Source organism: Drosophila ananassae, chromosome 2L (assembly GCF_017639315.1).
Source record: "Drosophila ananassae strain 14024-0371.13 chromosome 2L, ASM1763931v2, whole genome shotgun sequence".
In the NCBI taxonomy this organism is placed as follows: Eukaryota; Metazoa; Arthropoda; class Insecta; order Diptera; family Drosophilidae; genus Drosophila; species Drosophila ananassae.
The window spans coordinates 6,161,875-6,180,511 of NC_057927.1; the positions used below are offsets into that span (position 1 = coordinate 6,161,875).

Genomic DNA, 18,637 nt, shown 5'->3' on the forward strand with positions numbered 1-18,637 from the left:
GTGACACAACAAATGGCAATAAGCCATAAACAATGCGAACTGTGAATTATGGTTGTAAAGGACACAAATGAGGGCTCATAAAAATGGCCACCTGCAGCTCCAACTTCGATGCGTCCTTGGTCCCAGGTCCTGGCCCGCAGCCTTGCTGTAATTTGCCCGCAATTGTTAGCTGGTTGTTAGTTTGAGGTATCAAACTCGAGATGGAATCTAAAATAAATTCCCAAAGGAGTGCAGCCAAGTGTATGACTCAATTTACAGTTGACAAATTGACTTAGTTTGCCAATCGAGACGAACATATGCGAAGTGCATCCAAGGATATCCAAGGTGGCTGGCAGGGCTGGCAGGAACATATGCTACCCAAAGCCAGTTCATTTACAACGTGCTGCAAATATCTCACGCTGGTGTCGGAGTGGAACTTGGCAATGTAATTTATTCTTAGAATAGAAGACATGGTCGCAGCAAGACCCAGAACCAGGTGCGTTTCTTTGAATGCAATTCAATTAGCCCAGATTCAAAGCAGGGCGAATAAATAGCAATTGTCCTTGCGACTAAATTGTGGATACAACTCAATTGGAAGCTGGCTAAATTAACAGCCACTTGGGGCAACTGCAATTACCTTCATATTGCCCCAAGGATAATGAACTTGTGGCTTTTACTTTGTCGGAAGATACAAAACTTGAACTTTTCTACTCTCCCTTTAATTTGGTTCGAATGTCATCTATATAAATGAATGATTTAATGAGTTTCATGTTGCTGGTAACAAGAAAAAGCCACCATGAGGCATATAGGGTAATTACTTCAACTAATTGAAAGTACTTTATGACCTTTTCTCATAACTATTGGCTTGAAAGGTCAATTTATTGCAGTTTCTCTGAACTATATAGGGAGTGAGGAGAATGGAAATATATGGGAATTTTTCTAATTAAAGACTAGCCTCTACTAGGCTAGTCTCTATATAGACCCACTTTATAATGAATATTTCTGTCGCTTCATCTGCAAATATTGCCAAATTAATCCCTCAAACGTGCTGGCATTTCATGTCTCTGGCAGTGGGACTCTTCCACTTCCCATTGGCCTTGTTTGGAATTGTTGGTTTAAACCTGCGAAGAGGCGCTGAAAGCTATGGCGAGACAGTTGGCTCTTTGGATGAATAGTCAGATGGATTCGTTGACACCCCGAATCAACAGAAATGATGGGAAAATAATATGATTGTGGCTGGAGTGGAGGCGCCGAGTGTCTGGCCCATAGAGACCGAATTTGGGAATCATTTTTTAAACGAATTCACGGTCCAAGTGGATTCCACAGAATTGGCACAGTTTTTCAGGCAAACTGAAGCCAGCTGGGCGAATGTGTAATGCAGAATCCATCGTAGGAAAATCTAAAAAAAAAAAAAATCTTGTGCTAAAAAGAAAAAGTATGCCAGGCCATAAAGAAGATCCATAAAATTAGCTGACAGAACAAAGTATTTCGATTGGAAATCTATGTCAAGGATTGAGGAAATATTTTGTTCTTCTTTGAGTGTGGGCACTTTATTGAGTTTTGAAATATACATATACGCAGTAGAAATTGGTGAAGAATAATTTCCGGTTTGCTACCAAGTCAAGAGTGTCCATCAATTGATTCCTCTTTCAATTAATAGAGCCAACCATCAATGTCCGCCAAGTGAAGCATAAGCAAGCCACTCCCCCAGCTTCAAGATGTACGGATTGCTGTTGGAGAACCTCTCCGAGTACATCAAGTCCGTGTATGGCGAGGAGAAATGGGAGGACATCCGGCGGCAGGCTGGCATCGATTCGCCCTCCTTCAGTGTGCATCAGGTCTACCCGGAGAACTTGCTCCAGAAGTTGGCAAAAAAGGCACAACAGGTGGGTATTCGAAAATTTGGTTAATAAATGGTCAACACTGCGTATGAGCAATAAATTAATCCAACGTTTTACGGCCATTACTCATACGCCGTGTAGGCTTTGGAACCATTTTGGTTTTTTCAGAAGACCATAAAAAAATATTTTATTGCTTTTGAATCAATCTAGACCACCATTTAATTTATAATTTTATCATTTTTATAGGTATTGGGCGTCTCGGAGAGAGATTTCATGGACCAGATGGGCGTCTACTTCGTCGGCTTTGTCGGTCAGTATGGATACGATCGCGTTCTGTCCGTCCTGGGTCGTCACATGCGCGACTTTCTCAACGGCCTGGACAACCTGCATGAGTACCTGAAGTTCTCGTATCCGCGGATGCGAGCCCCCAGCTTCATTTGTGAAAATGAAACGAAGCAGGGTCTGACCCTGCACTATCGCTCCAAGCGGCGCGGCTTCGTCTACTACACGATGGGGCAGATCCGTGAGGTGGCACGTTACTTCTACCACAAGGAGATGCACATCGAGCTGGTGCGGGAGGAGATCCTGTTTGATACGGTCCATGTGACCTTCCAGTTGACCTTCGATAATCGGGCGTTCACATTGGCCTCTCTGGCAATGACCCGGGAGGAGAAGCACCTGCCGATCAGTGCTCATGTGTTGTTCGAGATCTTTCCCTTCTGTATTGTATTTGGGTGAGTTTTTTCGATTTTCCACCTACTATCAATGTAGTATCCTCCCTGATTCCAGAGCTGATATGATAGTGCGCAGTATTGGTAACTCTCTAATGGTGATTTTGCCGGAACTTTTGGGAAAGAAAATAACAGCCTGGTTCGACTTAGTGCGTCCCCTGATAGCCTTCAAGTTTCAGACTGTAAGAGTGTTCTTTAAAGGGCATAGTTTTTTATTTTAATCAATTTTTAAATATTAGATTCTGAACCGCACCAACAATATTTTTGAACTGGTCACTGTGGATCCAGTCACTGAGAGATTGGATGCCCAAAGCGAGGACTTACTTTTGCACGATGATGGAAGCGAGCCCGAAAAGTCATTGAGATTAAAAGGTAGATTCAGTAAATGGCATTATTATTGCATTTCTATATCCTTTCTTTAAAGGCCAAATGGTGTACATGGAGAACTGGCGCATGATCATGTTTCTGGGCACTCCAGTCATGCCTGACTTGACTTCTCTAATAACCACTGGTCTCTACATCAACGATCTGTCCATGCACGATTTTAGCCGGGATTTAATGTTGGCGGGAACACAACAATCGGTGGAACTGAAGTTAGCCCTTGATCAGGAGCAGCAAAAGTCCAAGAAGCTGGAAGAATCCATGAGATTGGTAAGAAAACTAAACAATAATTTGGACGAATTATTACAGTCTCTCTATCTTAGTTGGATGAAGAAATGCGTCGAACGGATGAACTGCTATATCAGATGATACCCAAACAAGTAGCTGACCGACTTAGACGCGGAGAAAATCCCATTGACACCTGTGAGGTAAGATAAAATCAATAATAAATAATTTAATCTATAAACTCAAAATATTTATATTATTTTTTCGACAGATGTTTGACAGCGTTTCAATCCTGTTCTCTGACATTGTTACCTTCACGGAGATTTGCAGTCGAATCACTCCCATGGAGGTGGTGTCCATGCTTAATGCCATGTACTCCATTTTCGACAAGCTTACGGAACGGAACTCGGTGTACAAGGTGGAGACGATTGGCGATGCCTACATGGTTGTGGCAGGAGCACCTGACAAGGATGCCAACCACGCCGAACGAGTCTGTGATATGGCCCTGGACATGGTCGACGCCATCACTGATCTGAAAGATCCTTCCACAGGACAGCACTTAAGGATACGTAAGTTATAAAATCAATATGTCTATATGGTACTCTTTTTTCTAGACTATGTAAATGTATATAGCAGTTATAATACAGAGTTAAATCGTCTAAGGCAGGGGTGCCCAAACACTGCAGTGCAGTACCAGTGCACTGTGGCAGTGGACAAATTGGGTTATTTATATTTTTTCATACCATAAGTAATATTTTCCATTTTTTTTATTAAAATTGGTGCTCGCATTACAAAATGTGGAAAGTTTAAAGTTTTTGTGCGTTTGTTGGGTGTGTTTGTGCCGTCTAAATAACTAACTAATTAACTACGTAACTTTTAATTTAGCCACCACTCAATCGTATTCCATATCATATACAAAATATAAGCTGAAATATTTAAATATAAAACATAGTTTTTTCATCATTAGCGTATAATGTATACCCCCATTTTCTTATGGTAGCATGCCTGAAAAGTTACAAAAATCTAAAATTTTAGCTGGCTTCAAAATGAAGTGTATGTGAAAACCGAGTCGCCTCTCAGCGACTGATCAACCAAAAACGGTCAGACAGATTTTGAGCGTAAGAATGAGAGTAAGTCTATATTTATTTATTTACATTCTGTTAGCTTAAAGTTAAAACTAAAGCTACAGGGGGGGGCGTTGCAGCCATAGCTACTAAGGCTTTCGGCTGGCTCATTTATTTTATTTTTTGTTTTTCGTAGTTACATTTTTTGTTATTTACTTAATCCTAATGTCTGTATTAGTCTATGTGAAATTCAAGTTTTTGCACAATTCTATATAATTCGAAAATTAGTTTTCTTATTTCTATTGTGTTGTTGGACGCTTAATTATTAGATAAGATTGATTGTCTTTGTTTTTTTAAGAAAATTTAGGATTCTCAGGATGTTGCTGGTTGTAGGATTTGAAATGGCAGAATGGAGGTTACCATTTGGGAAGGGGTTTCGGGCAGGATTAAATGCTACGCATTCATTAAGTATGTGGTTCAAAGTCATTGCAACTTGGTTGCAAAACTGGCAGGTGTTAGATGTCGATTGCAGCATTCTATACTGATGGGTGAGTCTTGTATGCCCTAGACGTAATCTAATGAATTTAGTTTGATCTCGTCTTGATAGACTGGTGATTTCCTTGTTTTTGGAGTAATCATTGATGTTAGTATAATTTATGTTAATAGTTTGGTACCAGCTTGATGTGTTTTGTAATAGGTTTAGTGAATTGTTAGATAGCTTCGATTTTATGTATTTGTTTATATCGGTCTGGTTGAGATTTTTTGTCGTGACCAAAGGTGCTGTAGTTGCGTATTTAGCGGCGTTATCAGCAAATTCATTTCCTATGATTCCCACGTGTCTTGGAATCCACAAGATTTTTATTTTTGGATAGAGCTTTGTAATTGATTCTCTAATTAATGTGGGGTAATGTGAGTTGTTGTCAATGTTTTTTATTGAATTTAAGGCAGACAGTGAGTCGGAGCAGATGCAGATTTTTCCTTTTATTGTGCGGCTTATCTCGATGGCTTCTAATATAGCGATTATTTCTGCAGTAAAGACTGAGGAGTAGGTCGGAAGTATGGCCATTTTAAGGACAGTGGTTTCGGTGGTTATGGCGTATGCAGGTATATGGTTGTAAAGGGATCCGTCAGTATAAATAAATGTGAAGTTGTTCATTTTTGATTTTATGTCTGAAAATTCTTTTATGAATACTGACAAATTTGTTTGGTCTTTTCTGTATTTGCTTAAGGCTATGTCTATTGATTCAGGACTTAGATTCCATGGCGGATTTGACTTTGGCGTGGGTTTTATTGGGTTGACCGGGAGGCCAAGGTTGCTACAGGAGATGATACTCTTTTGTATGGCTGAGTTTCTGTATTTTGTTATTTTGTTTTTTAGGATTTTGTCAAGGATTGGTTTCAGCGGAGTGTCTGTTGATTGAATTATAGTTTTTGATAATTTGGCTTGAAGGTGCTGTATTCTAGTTTCAAGAGGGGTAATATTGGATTCGACGTAGATATTATAAATAGGTGTTGAGCGGAAGGCTCCTAACGCGGTTCGAAGGGCGTTGTTGAGTATAGATTTGATCGGTTTTATTTGTGTTTTTGGTGCTAGTCCGTATAGTGGCAGGCCGAAATCTATTTTTGATAAGGATAAGCTTTTCACGATTTGGACTAGGGTTGTTGGTTGACAATTGTACTTATCGTTTGCTAGGAATTTTATTATATTTGACGATTTAGTTAGAGATTTAGTTAAATTATTGATGTGTGGTTTCCAACTATATTTTGAGTCGAAGGATACTCCTAATATTTTTAGTTCTTTTACTGATTCAATAACATGTGTTTGTGTGGATACTTGGCAAGTGCAGCATTGTTTTCTGCAAATATGCATATGTTTGAATTTTGTGATAGACAATGAAGCTCCTGATGTATTACACCAGTTACTAATGTCTTCAAAGAGGCGGTTCAAGTCGATTTGCAAGTTCTTTTCTTTTTTGAGATCTATTATTATGTTATAGTCATCAGCATATGCAATGAAGTTTAAATTTTTATGCCTGCAAATGGTATCTGATAAGCTATTGAATGCTATAAGGAATAATATTACCGACAATGGGGAACCCTGGGGTATCCCGTTGTTAGCGATTGACTGGATTAGCGATTGACTGTGGTTTACTCTGACTCTGATTTTACGGCTTGTCATGAATTGTGTTACATATTTTGTTAACTTGGGTCCGCAACCCCATTGGTTCAGTTGGCTTTTTATGGTGTGAAGTCCTACCTTCTCGAAAGCTTTTTCGAAGTCAAGTGCTATGACCGAGGCGTGTTTTTTTTCTGAAAGGGTCCTGCTGATGATAGCGTCTACATATAGTAGACAGTCTGTCACAGACTTCCCTCTTTTAAATCCAACTTGACGGCTGTTGAGAAGTTTGTTAGATGTAACAAACCACCACAGTCGTTTGGAAATTATTTTATCAAGCGTTTTTGCAATGCATGGGTTAAGGGAGATTGGTCTGTATGATTCTATTGTCGGTTTGTCTTTGCCTGCTTTGTGAATTGGGACTACGGTGCTAATTTTAAAAGCCTGAGGGATAAAAGAACTTAAGATTGAGTTGAAAAAGTTTATTAATCTTTTTTTAACTGGTTTTCCGATGTGCTTTATCATTATATAGTTTATTTTATCGTTTCCTGGGGTGTTCCCCTTTAGACTGTTCAAAGCAGCATTAAATTCAAGGTCCGTAATGTCTTGTTCCATAAAGTCGGCTGTTTTGTTGGGTAGATAGTTGGTGTCTGATCTATATGTGTTATTTTTGGCGTCTCTAAATGACTGGGAGAAGTTTTGGTCCTCTGAATTAGATGACCAGTGTTTGGAAAAGGCTGTAGCTATGTCTTTTGAATTTGTGACCGTTGAGTTTTTATTGCTATTTTGGATACAATGAATGTGTGTTGATTTGTGAATTCCGCAGAATTGCCTGATGTTATTCCAGACTAATTCCGCTTTGGATTGGCTTGAAATGGTGGAGGTCAGTGCGTGCAAACTTTCTTTCTTACTGAGGCGAATTTCTCTTCTGAACTGGGCGTTGGCTTTTTTATATTGTATTAGGTTTTCTTGATTCATTTCCCTATTAAACAATCTCCATGCTCGGTTTTTTTTAGTTTTCAAGATATTTAATTTTTTGTTCCACCATGCGACATTGTATTGAGTTTTTGGAGGATGGGATTGGGGGATGCTATTGTAAGCGCTATTTAGTATTATTTTGTTTATGTTGCTGTGTTCTTTGTTTGTGTTTGTTGAAACTGGGATCTGGCTATGGAGACAATTTGTAAGATTTTCAAATTTTTCCCAATTTGCTTTTTTGGTTAGAAATTTGCTTGTGTAATTAAATATCTTTTTTTCTTTGTTATATATGTTGATTGTTATAGGGAAATGGTCGCTACCCTGGGGTGAGTCCATTATTTTAAACTCACAGTGAATTTTAAGGCTTGGAGAGCATAAGGCAAGATCGATGTGGGTGTAAGAGTTGTGGGTGGAGAAATGGGTAGGCTGGCCATTGTTTAGAATTATATAATTGTTTTTTAAAATGTATTCACCGAGAATCCTACCCCTGCGATTGCTCTTGGGGGAGCCCCACAGAGTATTCCAACCGTTAAAATCACCAGTGATCAGCGAAGGTGTTGATGACTGTGGAATAGTGTTTTCTAAATCTGAAGTGGTGAATTTTTGAGAAGGTGGAATATAAGTGGATAGGATGTTAACTTTTTGCTTGGAGTAGATTTCTAAAGCTATGGCATCAAAAATTTGTCCTACCGGAATTGGTTTATGTTGGACATCTTTGTGGATCAATAAGGCGACTCCACCTTTTGCTATAATTGACGTTGTGTTGTACATTTTGAAATTGACAGGGATGGGGAATTGTTGGGAGAGGGTTATGTGTGTTTCCTGAAGGGAGATAACTTTGGGATTGTGTAGTTTGATTAGGATTAGCAGTTCATTATAATTGTTTGTGTAGCCATTAATGTTCCATTGTAATATCTTAAGTGTCATATTTACGTCTAGATTTATTTATATTTAATCTGTAGTCTTTAGTATTTAGTTAATTTTGCAATATTTTAAGCTTTGACCTTGTTATAATTGTGCTGTTTGTTTTTTCTTTATTGATAAGATTTCTTTTAGTTCTGTTGCTTATATTTTTAGGGAGAATATTTACTTTACTGTTTGTACTATCCTTTCTGTTATTTTCAATACTCGAGTCCGTTAGCATTGATTCATTTTCCTTGTCGTCGTATCCTATAATGGGTCTGCCAGTGTCTTCTGATGATGGTGGGTGGTGAGAGGTTGATGCTGTTGTCGGGGGCGTGTTCTGTGTCAATCTTTGTTGTTGGGAGGTGTTGTGCTGCATTGAGCTTGCAACCGATGCGTATAGAGACCCATCATGATGGTGTCTCTTCCTGTAGATTGACCAGGCCGTTCTGTTGTCCACTTTTTGGAGGGTTTTGATGGCTTGCACTTCCTTATGGGAAAGAAATACTGGGCAATTTCTGTCTCTGGGATGGTGTTTATTATCCGGCATCTTTTTTTCAGTGCAGTTGATGCAGCAAGGTCCACGTTCGCATTTTTCTCCAATTGTCATGTCGATATGGGAAGGTTGGCTGCACATAAAGCAGGTCTCTGTGTTCTTACAGAATTTTTGGAGGTGACCTAGCCGTAGGCAGTTGTTGCAACGGATTGGGGATGGTATATAAGGCCGAACTTGGACCCTTTCATATCCTATGTAAATGTGATCGGGGAGGTCTAGCTTGTCAAATGTTAGAGTTATAAGTCCAGTTTCTGTCGGCTCTACTGTGAAGGTCTTCATAATTTTTCTTTCGGCTGACACTTTTTGGCTTTTTAGGTTTTCAAGGATCTCTTCTTCATCAATTCCTCGCAGATCATTTGAGTATATTATACCCTTTGAGTAGTTCAGGGTTCTGTGTTCTGAAACTGCTACGGGTATGTCCAATATGGTTGTTAGTTTTAGGAGTTTTTCGGCTTGTCTATTGTCTTTCGTTTGTAGGAGAAGGTTTCCGTCACGTAGTTTCCTACAACTGACGACTACGCCTCCGCATGTTATATCTATAACTTTTTTTATGTTGAAAGGTGAGACTCCTTTAAAGGTTGAATCATCGGTTCTTGATATGATTAGGAATTTGCTAGTTGGAGAAGGTTTTTCCTTCCATATGTCTGGTGGATCGCGCATTGTTCGTTTTAAGCTTCTAGTGTAAGCAAGAAGATTGTCACTGCTGGTGCACTAACTGATAACAAATCTAATTATAGAACTGTATGTAAGTTAGAATATTTGCCACTTGAGTTTGCCTCGCTTAGAAGTTTGATTTGGAAGAGACACACGACTGATCGCATCGACGGTCCAACGTAAACTGAAGTCTATATATTGTATGGTTATTGGCTAAAGCTAGCGTGTTCGTCGAGCCAAGACCCTCAGTTCTGTTTCAGATTTGTTTGAATACGCACTTAAGGCACTTAGTCCATAAACTTAACTCCGCCCACTGAGTTTAAGGCACCCTACCAGTGACATTAACGGTGGCCAGCTAGGAGCAGCACTTTACCAGCCGCCAATTCCCAATCAACATTTTGGACAGAAGCCGGGCCGACACTTGATTTAATTGGCAATTCTCTGCAGCCTGGCCAAGATGCGCCTCCTGAGCACCGGCGCACTCATGCTAGTGTCCTTACTCTTAGTCCTCGGATTCCTCTGCACTGGAGCCAGCGTCTTGAGCAGAAAATGCCCCAGGCGGGATCACCGTGGCTGCTGCATCTACAGGGACACTGAAGGGAAACTGAAGTCCCTTTATGCCCCAAAAGCAGTGATGCCACCCAGGAGAGCCCCAGTCGGGCCTGATGCCAACCAAACGGGCATCCCGCGCTCGGAAACCATCATTCCGATGAAAACGCAGCTACCTCTTGGCTCCTAGTGCCAAGACCTACTAATCTACGTATATTCACACCTGAAACAATATCTAACCTCAACAAAAATCAGCAGTATAAGTAATCTGAGTCAGCAGACTCAGAGGTGGGTGACACTGCCACCTATAACATTGACCTTCCCAAGATATATTTATGTATAATTTAGCATCTTATATAAAAATTGTTCTTCTAAAATAAAGATACATAGTTGCGAATACAGATTAGATAGGTTCTTTACTAAGTGTCAAGATTTCCTCTCTCAACTCGGGGTGGGTGAGAACAAGCAACGAAAGATGCCTGCCGATTGCTGGCTAATTAATTTATTTTTTGATCTTCTCCAGGTGTGGGCGTCCATTCTGGAGCCGTGGTGGCTGGAATTGTGGGCTTGAAAATGCCACGGTACTGTCTGTTTGGTGATACTGTGAACACAGCATCGCGGATGGAGTCCACTAGCATCGCTATGAAGGTGCACATCTCCGAGTCCACGAAGATTCTCATTGGTCCAAGCTATAAGATCCTCGAACGTGGGGAGATCGATGTTAAGGGAAAAGGGACTATGGCCACCTATTGGCTGGAGGAACGCGAAAACAGACTTCCGTTGCAACTGACCGCCGCCCTACAGATTCATCCGTTGTCACCGGCCCCACCTGCCTCAACGGCCAAGGCTATAATGCCGCCGCCGGTTGCCAAGCCAGTTTCGCCATTGATTCCAGTGCCAGTATCTGTGGCTGTGACAATTGCAGGTGCCGGTCCGATTCCGGTCACTGTTGCGGCTCCAACTCCAGCTCCTGTACTAGCTCCCATTCCTGTGGTTCCGCCCGTTGATAAAGTGACTCCATCTGCCAGTATGTCGGGAGTGGTGGTCACTGCCACCAATACCCTCGCTGCTGCAACCCACATGGCACACCATCAGGTGACTGGATCAGGCGCGGCACCAGGGGCAGTTTCGTCGGGAACGGCTGTTGCCCCTGCTGCAGGAGCAGCTGTGGATGACCGCGGAAGTCGCATCTACTCACCAGTAACCTTTAAGGACGTGGCTCGTCGCAGCATTGCCAATTCCCCCGTGAAGAGCAGTGCTGGCTTCACGGATCAGGAAAAGCGTCGTGAATCGCGATCCAATTCCACGGGTCATGTGTTCATGCGTTCGCCGTCCGATATATTCGGTTCCCTCATCCTGGACACTGAAGAGTTTCTCGAGGATCTGCAGATCTCACGCAGTTCGCTGGCCAACAACAACAACAACCATACTCCCGTATGTGGCTTTAGTCCAACGCCCCCGTTCCGGATTGGGAGTGCTCCCCCCAAACCGAGGCCCAGTAACCCGGATAAGTTTACCCCGGAGGAACTCGCTGCCATGGATCAGATGACGCCACCATCCACCGCTCCGGCCCGGGAGACGGCGACCTGCAGCAGTGCATCCTTGGACCGCGAGAAGGCGGCCAAGCTCAAGTGAGTTTCCTGAAAAAGTTCACAGCAGTTATCTCTAAAATCTGATTAGAAAAATTACCTTTTCCAACAGCAGCAGCCTGGATGCAACCACCGCCCCCAGCACCAGTGCTCCTCGAGGTTGTCCCATCCGCTCCAAATCGCCACCCCAATCCACACAATCGATGCAAGTGGTCCAGGCTAGTACCAGTAATAGTGGCAATAATCGACCCAGCTCCAAGGATTCGGTAACATCCATCTCACTTCACTCACCCCCACCTCATAGATCACATTCGGCACCTGCCAGGTGAGTTTCAGGATAAAAATAGAGTAGGATAATCATGAACTTTGTCTATTAACCCTTTTGTAATCCTAATAGGCCACATTCCATGTCAAAGGCAGCACGAAAAGCCTTCCTGGCGGCCAAGCAAACAAAAGCCATGGAAAAGCTGGACAAGATGATTGAGGAGGTGCACGAGGTGGAGTCCCAGTCTGCGGCCAAGGCGGCCCATATGCGTCTGGCGATTTTCGGACATGATGGTGGCGGTGGAGACTTGGCAGCCGGTGGGTGCCCACTCTTCTTGCCACCACCGCCTCCACAACAGCTGATGCCCAGCTCTCTTTCAGATTCTGGTCTATGCAGTCATGGGTAAGATTTCCATTATTCTAATAAATTAGTAAATTTAATACTTAATTACCTGATTCCCCCTCAGCCACAGTCACGCCCCCAGGTGCCATCACGTCGAACCCAAGCTGAGCAATAGCCAGAGTTTCCACCACTCCCCGCGTGGGGGAATCACTCACCAGTGCTGCAGTGGCTTTGGACATGGAAATGGTCGCCATTCGCACCGGATGCACTCCAACGCCTGTAGGATTCTGTAAAGGACTCTCCACAATCCCCAAACCCGAACCCACAATTCACATCCATATCATGTACAACTGACTCGGATTCCGCTCAATGTTCGCGCGTGCTTTATGGTGTCGTGATTAACTAGTCAGCAATTATTAGAATTTAGTTAGTCGTTGAATCTCATAGCTTATAGAATAGATAAAAGATGTACCTAAATGTATTTTATGTATACCCCAAAGTGAATCCAAAAACTATAGCTAGTCAAAACAGGGCTTTAAAATTCGGCGAATAAATGTCCAAATTATACTAAGAAACTGTATAAACTGTTGACTCAGTATGTATTTATGTGTATATTTAACCGAATACTGATCAAAAGATTTCAAATTTTCTGACCTCTAAATATGACAATACAAGAACGAAACTAAATTTCACAAAAAATAAACAAAAACGAACCAAACTATGGCTTTTTCACACACATCTTCATGAAACCACCTGAGACAAGTTTGCTCGCAAAGATATACCGCGTTGTTTATAAATAATATATTACAATATATATAAATGTACTATAAAACTCTATATATTTCTAGTAGTTAAATGTTTAAGAAGTAGACTTTCTGTGAACACGCCTATTAAATAAATGTTTCAAGAACATAGAGAAAATGGTATTTTTTATACAATTTCGGAGGTACTAATATTTCCTTAAAAATCTACACCCAGAAACTCTACAAATAGATTATTATTTTATAAACTATTCTTTAATTGAAAATAAAACAAACAGTTTTTAAAACATAAATACACCACGTAGATACATTTTTAGACGATTACAAGATACGATTTTAAATAAATGACCTTATTTAGTTAAATTTTAAATTGTCTGTGAGCAGTTGTTGGCTCTTTTAAATTAAATGCAGCTTTGACAGTAGGAAGGTATAGATTTCTTTACTATGGAAAACTGAATTGAGAATACTATGTGCACATATGGAGATCGTAGATTTGTTCTACCTAACATACTTTTAATTCGGAACATGTTCCATCTTTAATTTAGGCTTGTTTCCGGCATATCACATCTAAACTAATTATGGCAAGCATACAACTAAAATAAAAATCTTACGAAACAACAGAAGTTAATGTATATAAATATATATGCGTGTACATGCATACACAGTAAGCGTAGGAGTTTTTGTTTTTTAGAGTGACTAGAATTGGGCTCTCGAGGAATTCTTCCCCGATTGCTGTCGGTGGGTGACCCTGATCAGATTCTCTCAGCCAGGGGGGGCGTCTGGACTACCTCTTCGTTGGAATAAATCACGGTGCCGTCCAGTGTTTCTATCGTGTGAATGGTGGTCTTGCAATAGAAGCACACCTTGGAGTTCATCATGTGTTGCATGATGCAATCGCTGCACGATTGATGTTTGCATGGCGTGAAAACGGCAGTGATGGGCTTGGCACAACAGATCGGACACAGGGAGTCCTCCGATGGCAGTGTTATGTCCGAAAGCAGTGTCTGCTTCACCCGCAGACTCTCTATTAAACGGCGCACATTGTCAATCTCATCCCCCGAGACATGGGAGGGAACTGTGGAATAGATTCAGTTTTATCATAATTTCAGACTTATTTCAGAACTCTTTTAACTTACAATCACTTAAAGCAAACTTCAAAATCGGTGGATCGGCTCGAATTCGTTTAGAATTGTTTGGCAGCGGTACCCGCACATCGTTTGTCAATGGATCTATGTGTGGCCTGGCTGAAGGATCGAAGTTACCCCTTGGTATGTTCTTCTGCTCCAGCAGTGGAGTTCGTATCTCCCCCAAGGCAAACTCGAGAGTGGCAAACTGAAAGCTGGGATCGGTAAGAAAGGCGCGTGATACCCTGGTCACAATCTGCGGTGTCAAATCATTGTCCATCTCCTCCTGCATTAGGGCCAGGAGAATACCCAAGGCGGCCGTTATAATCGGATAGTGGGTGACCGCATTCAGGTCCGCCGAGCACATATCCACCACAAACTGGAAGCATCCAGGCGGCACTGTAACCCTGGAAAGCACTTGGCTGATTAATTGACAAATGCGGTTCAGGAGAAGATCGCTATTCGGACGGGAAGCATCAGTGAGAATCTCAGGAGCCACTGAGATAATCATCTCGAGACATCGCATCAGTGAGACTGTCAATTCGAAGCACATGGAACAGATCTTAAGCTGCTTGGGTTCAAACAGAGTGTTCTCCTGTCGCTGCGCAGTATTTTGAATCTACAAAAGAACATTCATGAAGGTATAGTAATTTGAAAAGTTCACTACCCACCTCCTGCAGCAACAAAATAAACTCTGAAAAGGCCCAGTTTAACTGACTCAAAACGGAATTGAGAAAGGCGGTGGCAAAGGGCTCATCCTCCATTAGTTTGGCCCCGATTAGACGCTGAAAATGTTTGGATGGATTCGCTGGAGCTATATTGTGAAGAAGCCCCGTATGCGTCTCGTTCCTGGAGCGACTCCTACACAATCCCTGATGAAGTGGCAGCGATCCACCCTGCCACACAAAGGGCTGGCGGGAGTCCTTATAAGCGTATCCCTCTCCCATCCAAAAGCGGAGCAGCAGCCAGTTGCTTTGACCCCAGGCTCTGTTCTCATAGGGGCGCAACAAGGCTCGCACCAAGCATGCCTGCGATCTTTTCGAGGTTCGTTCTAGGGCTCGCACTCCGGACTTGTGGCATGTAAGTGTGCCCAGGGCTTGCAGCAGAGAGTCCTTGCAAGATGCAAGTACAATTCGTGGATCTGCAGAATGAAGGCCCAAAAATTCCGCCGCAGCATTAACAGCACACTCTGAATCCGAACCCTCAAACTGGGCCCTCAAATCATGGTGGCAGAAGTCCATAACGGCGTCCAATAAAATGGGCAGTGTATTCACATACACCTCAGGTACAAAGGAGAATAAGGAACCCGTATTTGAGGCACTCTAAATAAATTAAACTCATTAAAAAAAATTAAAGGTTAAATTGCGATTTCATTACTGTCAGCGTGCGCAACATTCGTTCCAAAAGCCATATAAGGAGGAACCTTCTTTGTCCATTTAAGGCCACCCCTCTTAGCCAAACTTGTTTCCTTGCCAACGATATAGAACGAGTCTGAAATTGAGTTTGAAGTTAGATTAAATCGTAAATAGTTTAGATATTGATATTGTACCGCAAAGACATTTTGTCGCTGACTAAACTTGGATCGCAGCTCGCCCATTACATGCTGGTGGTTCTCGTTCATGCAAACATTCGCATGCTGCTCGAGGGCCACCAGTTTGCGTTCTATATCCTCGCGATAGTATTTAGTTTCCTTGAGCACTTCGTTCAAGGCAGCTATTTCATCTCTCACTGAAGCTATTTTGACAATGTACTTGTGGCCCGCCGAATAGTAGAAAATGATGCAAAGATCCAGCAGCTCACAGAGACTGGCCTCCATGTCCAAATTTCCAGGACTCGAGTCATTTGACCCACTGGGTCGCGGGCCCAAAAAGTGTGTATAGGTGGTGTTGTTGGCACCCTGAGTGTGACCCACAACTTGAACATTATTTATGTTTTCACCTAACAGATACAGGGTGGTATCTATATTTGAGAGTGTTATTATCTAAGATTTTATTCTATAATAAAGTACTTACCCACTTCGTTGACCCTCATGTTCTGGCGATCATCGTCATAAATCTGTTGGGTACGTACAGGCCCAAGTCGTTGATCAATGTCTGATCGATGAACCTTCCTCAAATGGGAGAGTACGCCACCAACTCGATCAAAGTGCATATAGTCGAAGGATCCGTCAATGAAATAATCGCTATTCACTTCCACATGCCGGCTGGGCATTTCCTCCTTGAACATTGTTCGCGCCTGATCGATTAAAATACAGACGAAGGCGAGGGCCACAGGGGCATCCAGAGGATGTTGAATGCTCGACTGCATAAAAAAGAAAGCGTGAAAGGGCTGCAAAAAAACAATTATTATTAGAAAATAGAAATAAACAATTAATAGAGATGGAAACCCACTCGTTGTTCCATGCTAAGATCAATCACATAACGTCGCATTTTGGTTAGAAAAATGGAACGACTGGAGGGACTTTCCTTCGTGCCATCCGTGTTGATCAAAAGAGTGGAAAGGAAATCCTTTTGTGCCGAATGCAGGGGCTCTGTCACCTTGCGCACCTTGTCAACCACACTCAGATACTTGTCCTTGGGCCCATCGATGCCATCTGTCCAGGCCATGCTGTCGGGCAACAGCTCCTCCATTATGTAAAACTCCAGCGGATGAATGTAGAGGAAAAAGGCAAGACTGCAGGGGAGAGAAATGGAAAATTTTAAATTTATATTTTCATAATAAAATCAAATGCTTACCAATGCTTCTTGAAGAGTTTTCCTTCTAGTAAGTACTTGCGAGTCTGCTCATGCAGACAAAAGCAGTGGAGCATTCCCAGAGCTTGTCGGTGCTTCTCATAATCCAATCCTTGAATCGTATGCGTAAAAGTGGCCAGAAGCGCATTTACTAGTTTCCGAAGCACAAACTTAACCTCGTCGCCCTCCATGTAGTTCCAAAAAAGCGAAAGAAGACCCTGCAGCACACTGTTTGGATTCTCCTTTTCGGCAGCCAGATTTGTCATGTTCGAGATGCGGTGCAGCAGGACGTCCTGAATGACGTACGGATCAAATATTTCGTTGGTAAACTTCTCAATTAATAATGTAGCGAAAATGCAGTACACAGTCTTCTTGGTGGAAACACGTGCCTCCGTTAAACCGGCACTTTGGTCAGCGTTCTGGGCATTGTACTTGGAGAATATGGCAGCCAGGTTCAAGAGATAATTCATAATTAGATTGGCCCGTCGCAGCTTAAGAATGGGCCGGGCCATAAGCGGCTGGAAGCCATGTATTGGATACATGAATGGACGATTGCCGAAATTGGCTTCGATGCCCTGCGTATAGCCTAGGGATATGGCTGCGAAAAAGGTGATGCCCGGGCCCTTCTCCAGCTTGTTGAAGGCAATTCCCATCGAACGACCATTGCGGAAATACTCGATGTGTTCCTTCTCCACATCGAGGGTCACGCCAATGACGTCGCCTATCTGCCACTTGTCCCCATACCTGTGATTGAAAATATGTAAATTTTATTATTTTGAGGATTCAACCTTTAAATACTTACTTCTTGGTGGAAATGTGCCAGATCTGTTGCTTACTGCCGTCGTACCCATAACTACACTTGGTGTCCCCCACGCCGCTGTTCTCGTTGAACTGGCAGGAATTGGAGGCCCAGCCTATCTGCATGACGCCCTTGGTGTGGAGGTGAATCTGATGAAAAAAAGAAACGAGTTTCAGTACGCACGTGCAACCCACACTCCTTAGGGGCGAGTCATTGACCGCTGGTCAATCAGAAGCCACCCCATCCCCGCCACGTCGATACCCACTCCCATTAAAAGCGATTACCTCATACATCCAGCGGCCGCCGTACACGCAGCAATTAGCCCGAACTGTATTGAAGCTTCCCTGGGAGCGCAGGGCCAGACGATCCGAAGATACCCGCACCGTAGTCGTGTAGTCCACATCGAATATGGTTAGATCCGGACCGATGCGGCTTTCGGTTTCGGTGTATAAGCGCCGGATTTCTTCATTGCTGTCCGTCTGGATTGCCTGAAACTTGTCGTCGAGCCATGACCGCACAATGACCATCTGCCTAGAAAAGTAAATCCTTAATACATATATAAAGACAATAAATAATGGCACTTACTTGGTCACTGAAAGGTCCTCGATCCTGGTGGGCTTTGGATCCGGCACTGTCGAGCAGTTGGCTCCCTCCAAGTCATCGTCCAAGTCGGAATAGAGGTTGTCCTGATCGACCTGCTCGAATATGTCCTCGTTGAAGACTTTCACGAATAATTTTGATATCGACATCTTGGCACTGTCATTTCATTGCTAGCTGTGTATTCCCTATAACCTTCTAGCCAGTCAATCCAAAATCCGCCCGACAGGCCGAAAAGGAATTTTATAGTTATTAGAGATGAGTAATTCCGCCGCCTCTTATCGAGACTGAATAACGGTGGCTAATATCGAATCACGCGCAAATCAACCGTTTTTTTTTTAAGTTTCGTCGTATTTTCAAATAAAAAATTCAATTTTTGTAAAAGTTTGTTTATTAAAATGTAACTAAATGTCACGTATATGTTATATTCAATGTAAAAATCTTGACGTTG

General features: G+C 42.5%; 2 protein-coding genes across 3 annotated transcripts in view; one reads left to right on the plus strand and one right to left on the minus strand.

Annotated features, from left to right (window-relative positions):
• Positions 1-13,132, plus strand: part of LOC6500618 (soluble guanylate cyclase 88E) — a 41,965-nt gene extending 28,833 nt beyond the window's left edge. The window contains exons 4-14 of one of the 2 annotated variants that reach the window (XM_001953543.4): positions 1,640-1,865; positions 2,067-2,554; positions 2,610-2,733; positions 2,791-2,923; positions 2,976-3,202; positions 3,256-3,360; positions 3,429-3,726; positions 10,501-11,608; positions 11,679-11,891; positions 11,964-12,233; positions 12,298-13,132. In XM_001953543.4, coding sequence (XP_001953579.2) covers positions 1,698-1,865; positions 2,067-2,554; positions 2,610-2,733; positions 2,791-2,923; positions 2,976-3,202; positions 3,256-3,360; positions 3,429-3,726; positions 10,501-11,608; positions 11,679-11,891; positions 11,964-12,233; positions 12,298-12,466 — 3,303 coding nt within the window. In that variant the 5' untranslated portion in view covers positions 1,640-1,697 and the 3' untranslated portion in view covers positions 12,467-13,132. Of the gene's footprint in view, positions 1-1,639; positions 1,866-2,066; positions 2,555-2,609; positions 2,734-2,790; positions 2,924-2,975; positions 3,203-3,255; positions 3,361-3,428; positions 3,727-10,500; positions 11,609-11,657; positions 11,892-11,963; positions 12,234-12,297 lie in introns of both variants that reach the window. The other variant, XM_044714945.1, reaches the window with a different exon arrangement.
• Positions 13,133-13,346: 214 nt separating this feature from the next.
• LOC6499945 (E3 ubiquitin-protein ligase RNF123) lies at positions 13,347-18,566 on the minus strand. The gene is made up of 11 exons (XM_001953544.4): positions 18,175-18,566; positions 17,874-18,120; positions 17,593-17,738; positions 16,794-17,534; positions 16,449-16,731; positions 16,071-16,386; positions 15,608-16,017; positions 15,436-15,549; positions 14,730-15,380; positions 14,071-14,677; positions 13,347-14,009 (listed from the first exon to the last, which is right to left on the minus strand). The coding sequence occupies exons 1-11, from the start codon at positions 18,336-18,338 to the stop codon at positions 13,687-13,689; spliced, it is 4,002 nt and encodes a 1,333-aa protein (XP_001953580.1). The 5' UTR covers positions 18,339-18,566; the 3' UTR covers positions 13,347-13,686.
• Between the last annotated feature and the right edge of the window lie 71 nt (positions 18,567-18,637).